The sequence below is a fragment of the Rhineura floridana genome, chromosome 1, assembly GCF_030035675.1.
Source record: "Rhineura floridana isolate rRhiFlo1 chromosome 1, rRhiFlo1.hap2, whole genome shotgun sequence".
NCBI classification, from domain to species: Eukaryota; Metazoa; Chordata; class Lepidosauria; order Squamata; family Rhineuridae; genus Rhineura; species Rhineura floridana.
This window is the reverse complement of record NC_084480.1, coordinates 222,059,703-222,075,626: the sequence shown is the minus strand read 5'-3', so window position 1 is coordinate 222,075,626 and position 15,924 is coordinate 222,059,703. Positions and strand designations below refer to the sequence as shown.

The following is a 15,924-nucleotide window of genomic DNA, read 5'->3' as shown; positions in this document are numbered from 1 at the left end:
CACTCCCAGATCCAAAACAAGCTCCTTGGTCTTACCTTCAAGGCCCTCCATGGCGTTCCCGCCCCACCCTTATCTTTCTGCCTTTATATCCCAGTATGTCGCTGCCCATGATATTCATTCCTCTAGCTCCACCACGCGCTGCTGTCTGGTCTCCACTTCCTTCAGATGATTCCATCTCTTTTCCCTTGCTGCCCTGTATGCCTAAAATTGCCTCCCAAAAGTTCTTGTGATGCCACCTCTTGCTCCCTTCAAAGGGAGCACACTGCAAACTGCTTCCTGTTTATACCTGCCTCGTCCTAGTCTCCTGGTTATCCTGTGTTTAATTTTAGATTGTAAGCTGCTCAGAGAAGGGACCTGTCTGCTTGTACTCTGTAAAGTGCCATGCACGATAATGGCTCTATATAAATAAATTATTGTTGGGTCGTGCTTTGTGCTTGGCACATAACTTTATAGCTGTATTCATGTAGCAGATACAGCTGAGCTGTCTCTTGCTCAGCTTCTGAGCAAGTTTGTGTAAGTAAAAGAAGCATAGTCCCAAATTTCTCTTAAATAGGAATGCATGTGCCTTCTTTGAGGGTGTGGGTGCACACATTCAGACTATTCAATTCCTGCATACCTCACAGCACCCATGCATAGCCATGCCCAATCCTCTGGGACTCTTTAGGTTCAAGTGGATGGCATATGGAGAAAATGTAAGCCAGGGGTGGTTCATGGGTGGCCCTTCAGATATTGTTGGGACTTCAGTTCCCATCTGCCCCCTCCAGTAGTCAGGGATAGTGGAAGTTGGAGTCCAGCAACATCTGGAGGGCCACAGATTTCTCACCTCTAATGTAAACCCCCATATAACATGGGGCCTTCTCACAGTGAGGTGAGGAGGTATGATGCCAGCACCCAGGGTTGGGGGTTGTTAACCCCTTACTTTTTTGAGAGCAGGGTCCCAATGAGGTCCATATATATGAGGGGCGTATGTTAGCCACTAGGAAGAGTCCTTGTCCTTTTGTGCTGATTGGAGCCAATCAGAGTAAAAGGAGGTGAGTCAGCCACTGAGAAGACTCTTTTCAGTAGCTAACTCACAGCTTCTCCTTTCATGCTTATTGGCTCCTAGGGATGTCTGTTATAGTGGAGTGTGGACTTGGAGATTACATGGAAAGCAAGGGAGATGAGGGAAAGTGGAAAAGGGGTGTGTGGCTATGAGGGGGTGTGGTGTGACTATCATGAAGGGACCCTGCACTTCTGAATTTGCCACTACTGTTTGCCACACCAGGAAGGAAGAAAATGTGTACCAGTTATCTACAACTTCTGTTTGGGAATTAACGTTCTAAACTGCATGCATGGAAAACTCATAGGCAGATGTAGACACCTGCTAGCCACTAAACTGGTTTAGGAGAGTGGGTTGTGTTAGTGAAATCCAGAATGGCAACATAATTTTCAAGGAGAAAACCAATCTTGCATTAAAAAAAGTATCTTGCGTTATTTCCCCAAAAGTTTACATTAGCTGAGAAAACTGTAGTTAGACTAATACCCTGCATATGTGTGTTTAACATCAAGAAAAAATCATGTGGGATTAGACCACCATAATCGTCATCATTCAGTAGCTTACAGAGGTTTTGTTTTTTAAAAAGGGGAAGGGAAACATTTTATCACTTGCAGTTAAAATGAACACAGCATTCCCTAGTGTGTTAATGAAAGTGAAATGCATTCCAGAATTATGTGTATAATATTTTTCCACTGTTTTGCTTTTGTGTAAAAAAAAGTTTCCTGGTTTTCAATTTGTTTCCATGTGATCTCATTAACTTGTGCTCCAGGACAGCTAGAACGTACTGTAAAATTGAGATTTAAGTTATTTTACCAATCAAATGCCCTGACTGAACTTCCTTTAACCCATAAATACTTTTCATTTTATATGTATGAAATAGTCCTGAACAACTGAACACAAATACAGTCATGGGACTACACAATTAAAATTGTTATTTAGCTCTTATGCGACTACCCCTCCCATCTACTGCTCATTGGTGGTGATTTTAATGCCAGAATGGGCACTAGTTATCCCTGCATAGAAAACCATCAGGGGGCCCTCTCGAGCGGCATGGCCACTCTACCACGGGCGTCCCGGGATAAGACCGTTAACAAAAATGGGCACGCTCTTTTCCATTGGATTGTTAGATTCCAATTAATTTGTTTTAATGGATCGTATTTGGACATCTCTAATGGTTACTACACCTCCATCACAGGAAAGGGAGTAAGTGTAGTGGATTATATCCTGGGGTCGCCTTCATTAGTGGACTATGCCAAGGAATTTTCCGTTGAAACCAGGCCAGACAGCGATCACCTTCCTTTAAGACTAACCTTCTGCGCCCTCCCCCGTGTCTTTCAGTCTTTCATATCTGCCCCATGGCTGGATAGTGTACAAGGGTCAAGGCGCCTGAAATGGTTCATAGTCATCGGGTCTGCAATAAACCGACTACTAGAGTCAAGTACCTGACAGAGCTTCGCCAGGCGGCCTCAGATACCCTGGAGGACATCCTTAGGGTATATGAGGACACTATTAAGGCTCTTAAACCGCTAGTGTCTTCAACAGCACCATGTAGGAGCTCAAATGGCCCCCCATCATGGTTTGACAGGGACTGTAGAACCAAGAAAAGAGAACTATGCACCCAAATCAGAACCACCAGGCGAGATAATACTGGCGAAGCTATCTCCCAACTTCTCTTATTAAAAAAGGCATATAAAAGATTACTCAAAGAGAAAAAACAGGCATTTTACTCTAATAATTGGCAGGCCCTGGGCCTAGCGGTATGCCACGGAAACTATTCTGAATTCTGGAAGTTAATTCAGGGGGGGCTCACACAAAATTACTTTGTGCCGGTCCCCCCCATCCTCCCAGAAACATGGGTTGCATATTATCGTGCTACCTTCGGGAGCACGGTATCTGTGTGGCTGTCCCCTCTTGATGACCTGGCCTCACTCCCAGCATGGCTTCCCATTACCAGTGCGGACATCAGGGACCTAATCATCACCCTCCGTGCCGGCAAAGCCCCGGGGGAAGACATGCTCCCTCCAGAATTATTCCTCACTGAAATCACCTGGTGGGGTCCTCTCTTAGCAATACTCTTCACATACATTAATTCCACGGGCTCCATCCCCACAGGTTGGCGCACCAGCATACTGGTGCCCATATTTAAGAAAGGTGACCCCTCGGACCCCCGCAACTACAGACCCATACGTTTGTTAGACGTGACATATAAAATGTATGGACGTTACTTGCTAAACAAACTGCTTGATTGGGACTCTAAATATAACATCATTCACCAAGAACAGGCTGGTTTCAGGAAAGACAGGAGCACAATAGACCAGGCCTTTGTTATCCATCATTTAATAAAAAAGTCCATATCTGGGCCCAGCAGGTCTCTATACGTGGCATTCGTGGATTTTGGCTCCGGTTTTGACTCAATTGATAGAGACCTGCTATGGCACAAATTAAGCCAATCGAATATCGATAAAATATTATTATGGCTTATACGGTCTCTCCACCAGGCAAATCTTGTACGGGTCCGACTGAGGAGAAATGGAACCCTTTCGCGACCAATTCCAGTTGAGAGAGGTGTCAAACAAGGGTGCATACTGGCACCTTTCCTTTTCAATTTTTTCATAAATGATATCATTACAGCACTGGCTTCTCCGTCTTTTTTTCCTCCAGCGGTAGGGCCCAGGAAAATATCATCTTTACTATATGCGGACGACCTGGCCTTGCTTTCCTTAAATAAAATCGGTTTAAAAAGAATGCTGGCCCGCCTAGAGGAATATTGCAAAGCCCACTGGTTGCAAGTCAATCATTCCAAAACTAAAATAATGATTTGCGGGAAGCATAAGAAAGCAAAATCAACCTGGACCCTAAATGGGCAACCACTAGACCAGGTCCACACCTTTAAATATTTAGTTATACATTTCAGTGACCAACTCTCATGGAGACCACAGTTGGAGGCTACCAAAGTATTGGGCGCCAGAGTGACTGGCCAAATAAGGAGGTTTTTTCATACCCATGGGGGCCAGCTGATTGACCTGATGTTGAAAATCTATAGGGCCAAAGCCCTACCAAAAATCCTGTATGGGTCAGAGCTTTGGGGTAGTTCACTTAAATCCAGGCTTGAGTCACTACAAAATGTATTCATGAAACAGATTTTGGGGCTCCCTCGAGGTACACCTGCTGCCCACTTAAGAGCCGAACTAGGCCTCCCCTCATTGTCAGCCAAAATTGATCTGGCCCATTTAAGGTATTGGAGGAAAATCTCTATCATGGAGGACACCTCCCTCACAAAGCTGTGCTGGCAAGAGCAACTTCGGATTGGGGGCTGGGCTCAAGAGGTCAGGCAATACTGGAAACCTATGACCTCCCCCAAAAGAAACTCATGGGCTTCAACTTATCTGAGCTCCGTAACTGGGTGTTCGATTATGATGCGAACCAAGATAAGGCAATGATAGCTGTGGCCCGTTTCTCATCCTGGTTCCCTTGCTTTAAACCCAACCACTCTAAATCACGGTACTTCGACACCCTGACATGCCCCTCTCTACGAAGAGCATTCATGGAACTCAGATTCCAAACAATGCCCACGGCCTATTTGGAAGGCAGGTATCTGGGGACCCCGATCGAGGAGCGCTACTGTGTCTTTGGTTGTAATGTGCCGGAAGACTTAGTGCATTATATGTTTACCTGTCCCTTATATTCAAACCCCAGACACAAATTCTTAGCGCCTCTGATTAGCCCCAGAGTAAGGACACCTGGCGACCTGGTGGCTGAGCTCCTGGCTGACAACCATATACAGGTCACTATGGCGGTGGCAAACTTTGCTCTAGCCGCAAAAAAGCTAAGAGCAAACTACGTACAAGCCCAGCGAGCATAAATTTGACATGAGCGTGTGTTTGAAGTTGTTTTAAGCTGTATGGTTTTAATTGTTTGTTTTACACTGTGCAATGGCCTATGGCTAAAAGCAAATAAAGTGATTTGACAAATTGTTATTTTAAAAACCTCCTTTTTAAAAAAAATGGTTAGGATTGATCTGGATTTCCTACCCTATGTTATTTTACAAATCTGCTCTGTTTCAAAGTCCAGGTTAGGTTCCAGCAAATTACAGTTTGCAAGATCCATCCTGTTGTATAGTTTGTGTGCCAAAACTATTGTGTTACCTTCTGTAATAAGAGGGAAAAAATTCTAAAACAAAAGGGTGATTGGAAAATTCCTAAATGAATAGCTGTTTTTCACATAGCTGTGATAATATGGATGGCCACATCTGCCTCTGTTTGTCAACAAGGGCCCTTCATCCTAAAAGAAAGTTCTTATTTGGACATAACGATTTGCATCCTTTTAATTTTAAATTTGCTATAACATTTTTATAGCACTTTAAAATGTATATACAACAACCTTGTATTTTTATTTTCATTTTACAGTTGGGGATGTGAAATGGTGAGATGGGGAAAAGCTTAGAGCCATCCACTATGTATATGAGTGCTGAGTTTTCCAAGATAAAATGATGTTCAAATTTCACACAAACTCTCAGTGGTGTTTCAAGTAGCCCACGTGATTAATCTGAACAATGAAATGTTTTTTAGATACTAATTCCAACCCCTGATTTGAAAACACTCTGGGGTTTGAGAGATGAGGAGAGGACAACCTGATATGAAAGTGGCTTCAATATTATGACCATAGATTTCAATGGGAAGAATACTTGTCATGGCCAATCAATCCAAGAATTGCGGAAGTCGCTGGCATTTAATTCTTTAGACCCATAATAATCTGTGGATCCTCATTGCATGCTTCACATTGAGATTCTGGTTCTGGATTAATCCCAAACATCTGGGTGCCATTTTTGCACAAAGGCTCACATTGAGAGCGTTGTGTGTAGATGTATTTGTGTGCATTGTAAGGTTCTGCTCTGTTTGCAATCAGGTAGCCTTTAATCTAGTATGCCAAGTTATAGCATGTAGAAAATGTTTACAACAGAACCAGGAGTTCATAAGGGAAGTATTGATACAAGCAGATTAATAGACTTGTGAATCATACTGCTTCCAGCAAAATGGAATAACTTATCTAAACTTCTCCATCTATGATGGAAATACTCTTGAGGCAAATGATTACAGTTTAGTGAAGCTGAAATAGTTCAATAATCCCTTCTTAGCTTTTGTTTAAGTGTCTTTGACATGGTATTGTTTAGCAATGTAATAGAAAAGGTATACTGTGGTTTTAAACACTTTACTGTTCAGTGTTAAAGATACAATATATAAGTATAGTTACAATCTTGAAACAATTTTACTTGTGAGAAAGGGTCACCATAGAATACAAAAGGGCTGATACTGCTCTATGGCTGGGCTGAGGACACTTGTGAGCATCCCCTCATTCTAAGAGGAGACCAGAGCCTCAGCAGGACTGCTGGTTCAACCTACAGAAAAAGTCCCCAACAACCTAAGAAAACAATTCAGGTTCATCAGTCTCTGGAGGCTGACCATCACATTCAGTCCTCCACCCCTGTAGAAGTTGCAAACAGTTTGTAGGTCAATCTTGACCAGGTAATAATAATGACAAAGGAGTCAAACATTGCTCCTCCACCTAAAGATAATTTTATCCTGGACTACGACCTGGGAGACCAGGGTTCAAATCCCCACATAGCCGTGAAGCTCACTGGGTGACCTTGGGCCAGTCACTAACTCTCAGCCTCATGAAACCCTATTCATAGGGTCGCCATAAGTCAGAATTGACTTGAAGGCAGTACATTTACGTTTAGTACAGAACACTAGATCCAAGTGCAGTCTTGCCACATTTTTTGGACCAGATATAATTTGAGACAGGCCTGTGATTGTCATGGAAGCATGAAATCCTCAGCCATCCCTGATAAGGTAGACCTGGCATGAATGTTGAAGATCCCTAGGCTGATGCATCTTGGGAGACTTTAACACCATACTTGAAACTACATCCATCAGCTCCGGGCAGGAAGGCTTTTGTGCAGTTGAATGAGCGCTACGCCAACAGAATCCTTATCCTGTCTTGGAGCCCCAACATCAGGTACAGACACTCAAAGCTGGTTGACTGCTCGACAGAGTACCTGACTGTGGAGATGGAATCCCTAAATATCAAAGGTACTCTCTCCCCTCAAAAAGAGCTTGGGACAAGTTAACACCACTGTCTTCATCAAACTAGGTTTGAGTGACACAGGCCAGGTATTAATAGATACTCCTCTGTCAGTATATTACTATGAGATTAGATGACCAAGTATATGATATCCATATTACCATGCCAGAAAGAACTGCGCCATTATGTCTTTTACAAAAGTCTTCTAATATGTTACAGCTCTTTCTTTTCTAATTATAGAAAGCCAAATGTTTTATTTATAAAACAATTATACTCCTCAATACAGTATAATAAACAGATTTAAGCAGTTTACTTACATTTAATACATTTCCTAAAAACTATATAAAATTAAATAAAAACTGTATAAAAATTAGATAAAAACCTAAGTGCAGCTGTATATCACAAGTAAAACTGAGCAATATACAAAAGATTAAAATTATTTAAAATGTTGGATATTCTACCTAAAATATATATAATGGCATGTACCCTCTGAAATTAATGTTGGGTTATTACAGTATACTGATGCTTAATCAACATACTATTTCTAGAATGTACTGTACAGGCTTTTTGTGATGCAATATATTGGGGTTTCCTGGGTCACGTCTTCTATTTCTTCCCTGTTTTCAGTGCATGGAAGAGTACACAATTAGGGCTTCAGTCTTAAGGACAACACAGATAGCCGCTGCCAAAGCACCTTGGCTCAAAATCAGGAGACAGTAGATGTATTATTCTGTCATATTTCCATATAGGAAATTCCATATACCTTTTATAGATGACTTAGAAACTTTAATTGATCAAGAATGCAGCAACCCATATGCTTATAGGGTCCAAGCAGATCATACAACCACTTACCAGTTGCATTGGCTGCCTATTTTCTTCTGGGCCCAATTTAAAGTGCTGGTGTTGATTAATTTAATTAACTCAAAATAATTTGCCACCAGGTTTGCCTGCCCAGGCCTTAGGATCAACCTTAGAAACCTGCTCATAGGCCCATCCATCAAGATTTGCATGCTTGGAAAATTGGATTTCTGTTTATTCTGATACATTTACTTGATCTGTGCCTATTTTATCAGAATGTAATTATCCTCTGAATTTTACACTTCTCTGAATTTTGCAATGCAGTTCTTGGCTCAAAAAATGTACCAAAATGTGTGTTTTAGGATAAAATATGTTAAAATATTTATATTGAAAAAATACTATTTAAATGCATGTTTGGTTCTTAAAATCTGCACAAAAGCATATATATAAATAAGTTTTAGGTGCGGATTTTAAAAAACCCAAAATACACAGATTAATCAGAAGATGGGATGGAACAGACTTATGAATGAACAAATGCAAAACTGACATAGACCCAAAATAGAGTGATCCCTCCATCCTTCCATCAAGGCCTTTTAGATTGGCAGGAACTGGAGACAGGGACTTTTGGGTGGTGGCCTGTATTTGCGGAACTCCTTCCCGAGGGAGATACATGTGGCCTTCTCTGTATCAGTTTCTAACTGGACCTTAAAGGCATGCCTGTTTCAATCTGTTTTTAACTGGAAACTTGCTGTAAGTTGAATTTTACATAATTTAACCTGCTTCTGTTTTTAATATTCAAAGTATTTTAATTTTATTGGAATAATGTATGTGTGTACATATAAACATACACATATTGTGTTTTAATTGTTTATGTGAGCCACCTTAGGCATTGCCCTAAAAGGCAGCATATAAATAGGATGGAATGAATGATCAGCAGAGCTGTCTGATTCCACAGGACACAATATATGCCTCATCTGCCAAGAAGGTTGTAGCAGTGAGAACAACAACTTTGTGCCTGAAATAACCACAGCTATGTGCATTTTACTGCTTGACACTGCATCTGAGGAATCATTAGTAGCTTTCATATTTCCATGTTTTATATATATACCATCTAGTTAATGTTTATTGTTCTGCTATTATTGTGTTATTGTTCCTTTTGGCTGCTGTAGCAGATTTTATTCTGCTTTTCTTTCATTTGTTTTTTTTAAAATTGTAATATTGTGTGTGTGTCTCCCCGCCCCAGTTTACATAACCAGAAAAAGTGGAACAGGTTTGCTTTAAAATGCTTGCAGTGAGATAATCAATGGAGTATTACCAATCTGCTCTATGTCAAAGACCAGGTTGAGGGTACGCCCAGCAACGTACGTTGGGCCATTGATGTGCTGAGGCAGCCCCATGGTTTTTGTGGAGGCCATGAAGTCCTGAGCTGGCCAGTTTGTGGCAGAATCAGTGTGGATATTGAAGTCCCCCAGCACCACCATGAAAGGGCTCTCCAACACCACATCTGAGATTACCTCTGCCAGCTTGGTTAGGGAGGGCGTAGCGCAGCGAGGTGGACCTTGCACTAACAACATCCCTATTCTGTCTCTCTGGCCAAACACCACAAACAATCCCTTGAACCCAAACACAGTATGGATTGGTCTCCTGGTGAGGGAGATGAATTTTTTATGGATGATTGCAACTCCACCTCCCCATCCCTCTGACCTGCAATGGTGCTGGACCAAGAACCCAGGCAGGCACAGCTGGGTTAGCACTGGGCCACTGAGCTCATCTGCTGAGGTCTCAGTTGTACATGGCAAGTCTGCTGCTTCAACCATGATCAAATTATAGATTACTGACGTTTGATTTTGGGCAGACCTAGCTTTTAACACCACCACAAAGTCAGGGGGGGTCAGCTGACCAGCATCCCCAAATTCTGTACAAAGCAGGTAAAGCAGAGAGGGCAAAGGCTTTGATGTAATTAGCCCTCCTTCTCCCCCACTGTATACTTTTGCCCAACACCATATCTCCCCCTACATACCATCACAGGGATGGCAGTCGAACTCTCATCCCTTCTCTGTTCCTGACTCGCCTGTAGTAAAACAAAGGATTACAGCAGAGGTTAGTGGCAGGGAACATCAAACTAGGAGACAGTCAAACACAGAAAACTATTGGATGCGACTCACATTCCAGCTCTCATGTGAGATAGCAACTCTCCATTCCCCCCCCCCGTCTCCCATTCAGGAAGGGCTCAGTTTTAGATAGACACAAAACAGCTATATAGGAGCTTTTGTCCTCATTAAATGTCTGTCCATGTATTTTTTCATATATTCTTCATTGATGATATTCCATTTGTGGTGTGGTTGGACTCTTTTTGGTTCCTTTGTCCCACAAAATAACTTTTAAAATCTAAATATATGCTTGATATCTCTTCCTTTTAAGTATGTTGTGCTGCAGGAAATTAAGTGCAAAAGATAACCTATAATAGGAAATTGCATTAGTAAACCACAACCCATGAAATTGGCATCATGCCTTTTCCTTTATCAGGAAAACTATATTTAATTCTCAATATTATTATTATTATTATTGTCAGCATTTATAATGGGATTTTAATTATGGGGCATATAATTACATGGCTGCCTTATAATGGAATCAGCTGCTGTCTTCAATTGGTATTTCAGGTGCCACTCTGAGATCTTAAACAGAGAAAAGAAAGTTGGGTGTGTTTTTAATTGAGCCAGCTTTCTATTGCTTTTTTCTATTCCCCTTTAAAAGTTAGAGATCTGAATTTTGTGATTGATAGATAGATGCTTTTAAGAAAGACATACCCTGAAAATGTCATAGTCTTATAGATATTTTGTTCTCAAGGGGAAAAAGAGAGAGGGAGAAATTCATCATATAAACTGGCTTAAAAACAGAAGCATCTGTTCTATAATGTGCAGCAATCATCAGCAGGAGGTTATGCAGATGCTCTATATTATATAAATTATTATTGCAGTCAAGCAGAGTCTCTTCAGATAATTATCCAAGAACGTTTTTAAAAGATAGCATATATAGACACCATACATGAAACAGGATGAGCCTTATGAACTTGCCCACTGAACTTGAGCAAAAACTTTATGCCAATCATCTCAGGTTGCTGAATACAGTGTAGCATGGTAACCCTGAAATCATAACAACCTTAACTTTCACTTTAAAAGTTTCTGTCTCTTATAGTTGTAGATAAGGATTTGATCATTGATTGTACCCTAGGCTCCATTCACACTAGCCATTTAGTCTAGAATGCACTTCTTTTGGGAGGAAGGGCAGGATATAAATTTAATAATAACAATTCACTCCTATTTGAGTTTCAGTGGCATAGATAACAGGAGTTTGTGCTTCCCCCCCCCCACATATACTCTAAACATATGCAGCTCGTCTGAGCCAATTCTCCCTCACAGGGTTGTTGAAAAGAGTCCATATGCACACACTGGAGATATAAAAATGCATACACTCCACGTAATAGGTTTTTATTATTTATTTAAAATATTTCTGTCCTGCCCTTCTGTCCTGCAATAGGGCACTCAGGGCGGCTACAATAAAATCGCACACATATATGATAAAATACATAATAAAAACACAAAACATTACAGTAAATTAAAATGCATAAAATACAATTAAAATACATAAAATGCATTATGCATACACACACACACACACAAACATACATACATGTATATATGTGCATACACATATAAGAAAGTGAGAATAAAAGAACTTAAAAGACAAAAATCTTTAAACAGGCTGACTTGTCAGTCCCAACCAAAGGCTCTCATCAGGGAGGGAGCAAAGCGGGCTTCTTGGGGCAGGGAATTCCAAAGTCTGGGAGCCACAATTGAAAAGGCTCTCTCCCACATGCCTGTCAATCTAACTTCTTTCATTCCAGGCACGCAAAGGAGGCCAGAAGTAGATGATCTTAAATCCAGGCTAGGAACATATGGACGTAAGCGGTCCCTTAAGTACACTGGTCCAAGGCCATTTAGGGCTTTAAAGGTCAAAACCAGCACTTTGAATTGGGCTCGGAAACAAACTGGGAGCCAGTGGAGTTGATAAAGCACAGGGGTGATATGGTTCCTGTGCCATGCTCCCATTAACATTCTGGCTGCTGCATTTTGGACCAACTGTAGTTTCCGAATCGTTTTCAAAGGCAGCCCCACGTAGAGTGTGTTACAGTAATCAAGCCTTGATGTCCCCAATGCATGTGTCACTGTGGCCAAGTCAGCTGCTTCCAGGAATGGACGCAGATGGTAGACCATTTTGAGATGGCCAAAAGCACCCCTGGCTACCGCAGCCACCTGATATTCCAGCAGCAGGGCAGGATCCAGAAGAACTCCCAAACTGCAGAGCTGCTCTTTCAAGGGGAGTTCAGTCACATCCAGAACAGGTTGCAACCCTATGGGCAGTTTCCCCCTTGGCCAGCAACACTTCCATCTTGTCTGGATTAAGTTTCAGTTTGTTAGCACATATCCAGCCCTTCACAGCCTCCAGGCAACAGTTTAGGACGAGCACTCCCACCCTGCCATCAGATGGAAGGGAGAGATAGAACTGAGTGTCATCAGCATATTGATGACATTGCACTCCAGATCTCCAGATGACCTCTCCCAGCAGTTTCATATAAATGTTAAAGAGCATGGGAGACAGAATGGAACCCTGCGGTACCCCATAGGCCAACCAGTTGGTCATTGCCAAATATTTTTTAAAAAATCAGTATTAGTTTCTTACCAAATAACAGCAGCGACATCAAAGTAAGCCCTGCCTAATTACCTTAAAAATAGGATTGGGGCAGGGGAAGGGAGAGAGAGAGAGAGGTGGGAGTAGGATTGCAGCTTTGCTCCTAGACGGGCTAGTATAGGATTAAAGTCTCAGTTTGTGAAGGTTTTCAAAACAGGCTATAAATTAAACAAATAAATTACCCTGTTCAGCAGCCCTAGAAAATTTAAACTTGTATGGGTCCTTATCTTTAGAAAACTATAACACATTGTATGGCATCATAAACTTGCATGTACAGTTTTTTATTTCTGTTAAAATTATTTGATAGATAAAATGTATAATGTGCTATTTTTTGCAAGTAATTTAAACAAACGCTGCATGTATATTCTTATTATCACACTGAATTGTTTGCTGTGCATGCCTACCAAGATTTTGTTGTCTATGTGTACTTTTTTGATCTTCTGGACCTCCTGTTAGATGTGCACAGAGAGAAAAAAGTGGTCAGGCAGGCACATGTGCTGGTGCTGAAAGCTATAAACTTACTCAACTCATGTGATGTGCACATGTAGACCATTAACCAATATGCAGAAACAAACAGGAAAAGGCAGCTATTTGGAGGACTTGCAAGGGTTTCTAGCTATTGCCTAGTGTTCAACAAATCCCTTGTCAATCACAGCTGTGTCTTTACTCATTGGCTAAACACCTGAAAAGAAGGGGATCGGAGCAGCCAGCTAACTCATTTCACAGATGCATCTCGAGGGGGTAGCATGCATGTTGTTGTCTAACTTTTGTACCGAGGCACTTAAAAACTTATTTTTTAAAATAAACGAAAGCTAACAGTCTGGGCTCCCTGTTGGTCCTGAGCCTAGTAAGAATGGACCCTTTCTACTCATCTGTTGGAGGCCTTGTGAAGGGGGCCAGAGGGACCAATCCACATACAGTGCACTGGGCCCAGAAAATCTTGCTGGTGCACCAGGCCACAGGATCTCCACTTCTGTTAGTAAAACAGAGGGAGAGGGGTATTGCTATACATCTGAAATTATCTCTAGGTCAACTTGATGTGTAGCTGCTGCAAGCCCATTTTCTGCTCTGTAGTTCTGCCAGCCATATAACAAGAGTGTGTCTGGAGCAGATGTTTCTTCATGAGAGCTTTCTGTACTCTCATTTTAACACTTCAGTGGGGTGTGCGTAAAAAAGAAAGAAAAGTCTCTGGAAGGCAGGTAGAGTATCAGCTGGGAGATCCTATTCCGGCATCTGTCTTGCCATCCATGGACATGGACTCTCCACAATAACAGTATAGGAAGGCAGGGAATCATTGCTAGCTGAAGCCAGTCCACCATGCAGCTTGCCTGTGCTGAACAGAGCAAAGGCACATCCTTACTGAAAAGGAGCTTTGCTTGATCAATTTATAGCTGAAGTCAACTGAAGAATTTTCATTGCTCCTAGTAATGTAATCAGATAGAAAATTGAATGAATGTAAATGGAGTTCTGAAGCCCCCCCTCCACCCAGAGTACAACTGAAAATAGTTTCCCATTCCCCAGCCCTATCTTACTTACCTACATTTGTCAATTTTGATTAATGGCTGATGCATTAAGTATGTTTTTAAAACCAAACTTAAAATGTTTTCCATTTTGTTTAAGCATCTGATTGCATCTGGCCTATCATATATGTGTCATCCATAAATCTTCATAAAATAACCATTACCTTTTAAATTACTTATGTCATACCATTATCTCTATTGATGAAATTTTAAGTGTAAGATGGTGAAGGATGAACTGCTAAACGTGGTCTCTAAAGTAATAGAGCCAGATTCTTGTGGTTTATGATAGCAGACTTGATGTTAATATTTAATCCCTGTTGTTTTCCATTACAGCCCATCCTTGCCTGCTCTGGACTGGCAGTTGCCATCTCACTCAGGACCTTATGAACTTCGGATTGAAGTGCAGCCTAAGTCCCATCACAGAGCCCATTATGAGACTGAAGGGAGTCGAGGGGCTGTCAAGGCATCTGCTGGGGGACATCCAGTGGTGCAGGTAATAGCATTTCTTCCTGCAGCTAAGATTGTTTGTTTTGGCAGGAACATATATGCATATCTTTTGTAAATCCAAAAATGTTTTGATGACATGGTTAGTATGCACCCTCCATATGGTAAAGTCTTTCCTTTGTTGAGGCAGTAATCTAGTATTGCATGTAAGTACTCTCTTGCACTGGGCTCAACAATAACAGGCCTCAAAAGTCTGATTGTGTGCCCTATGGGCTGCTTGATACATTACCACAGTAATGTGGTTACTATCAAAATGCTTCTGTTTGCTGCTGGTAAGTATGTAGGTGGCTTACCACTTGGAATACCACCAAGGCTGCAATCCTATGCAGAGTTATGTGTGCTTAAAACCATTGATTTCAGTGGGCGTAGATTAGGCTACCTCTGTATATGAGTGTACATGAACACTTCTAGCTCCAAATAAGGCTCAGAACCAGCATAGAGACTTTTCATGCTGATCTATATGGTCATCCCCATGCATTACGTACAGCAACATGAATAAACATTTTCAGCAACAGCCGTATACCACTGTTGTAATATGTACTCAGAAAATGTACATAAGAAGACAAAGATGGTAGGTGAGTAATAACAATTGCACTACAATACCCAGAGCAACTTCCCTGTCTCCTTAATGCTGCACTTATTCAGAATATGCAACAATGTATCTCACGGTATTGGCTCCACACTCCTGTGTCCAAAATTAAAGTCTCAGTGTAATATAATATATTTCTCAGTGTATTTCTGGGTTGTTACATCTATGATATTTTCATTGAAGTTGATGCATGCATAAGATTGTAATAAGACTTCATGAGAAAAAAGCAATGAGCTTTCTCTTACTGTATAATCATATTGCATTGCAATTGTCTGTTAGGTGGAATGGGTTTTCTTTCATAAATATTTTCAGAGGATGTTGCATTTTGTTTCAATCAATGAAAATAAGCTTTTCCAGTCTGAAAAATGCAGAATTGGCAAGCAAGCTCTCTTTGTCTACTCTTTGTCTACTGTTGTACCCATAAAGCTACAGATCTAACTGTATGCGGTCAAATCTCTGCAGCTGAAATATGATTCTATCTACTGTATAATGGAACACATTTAAAAGAGGCAACACCTTGATTTCCTTCCTTATGTAAGAAATTTCATTGAAGTCTATGGCAAGTTTGCATTTGTATACCATGAGATCCTCCTAGTTTGGACTTGTAGGTGATGACTATCTCCTGATCCTTTGCAGAGTTAGACATA

At 41.2% G+C, this 15,924-nt stretch overlaps 1 protein-coding gene across 3 annotated transcripts in view; it reads left to right on the top strand.

The window, feature by feature from the left end:
- Positions 1–15,924, top strand: part of NFATC1 (nuclear factor of activated T cells 1) — a 205,727-nt gene that overhangs the window by 42,989 nt on the left and 146,814 nt on the right. For all 3 annotated transcript variants that reach the window (XM_061594032.1, XM_061594021.1, XM_061594038.1), the window contains exon 3: positions 14,518–14,677. In XM_061594032.1, the coding sequence (XP_061450016.1) occupies positions 14,518–14,677 (160 nt within the window). The remainder of the gene's footprint in view (positions 1–14,517; positions 14,678–15,924) is intronic.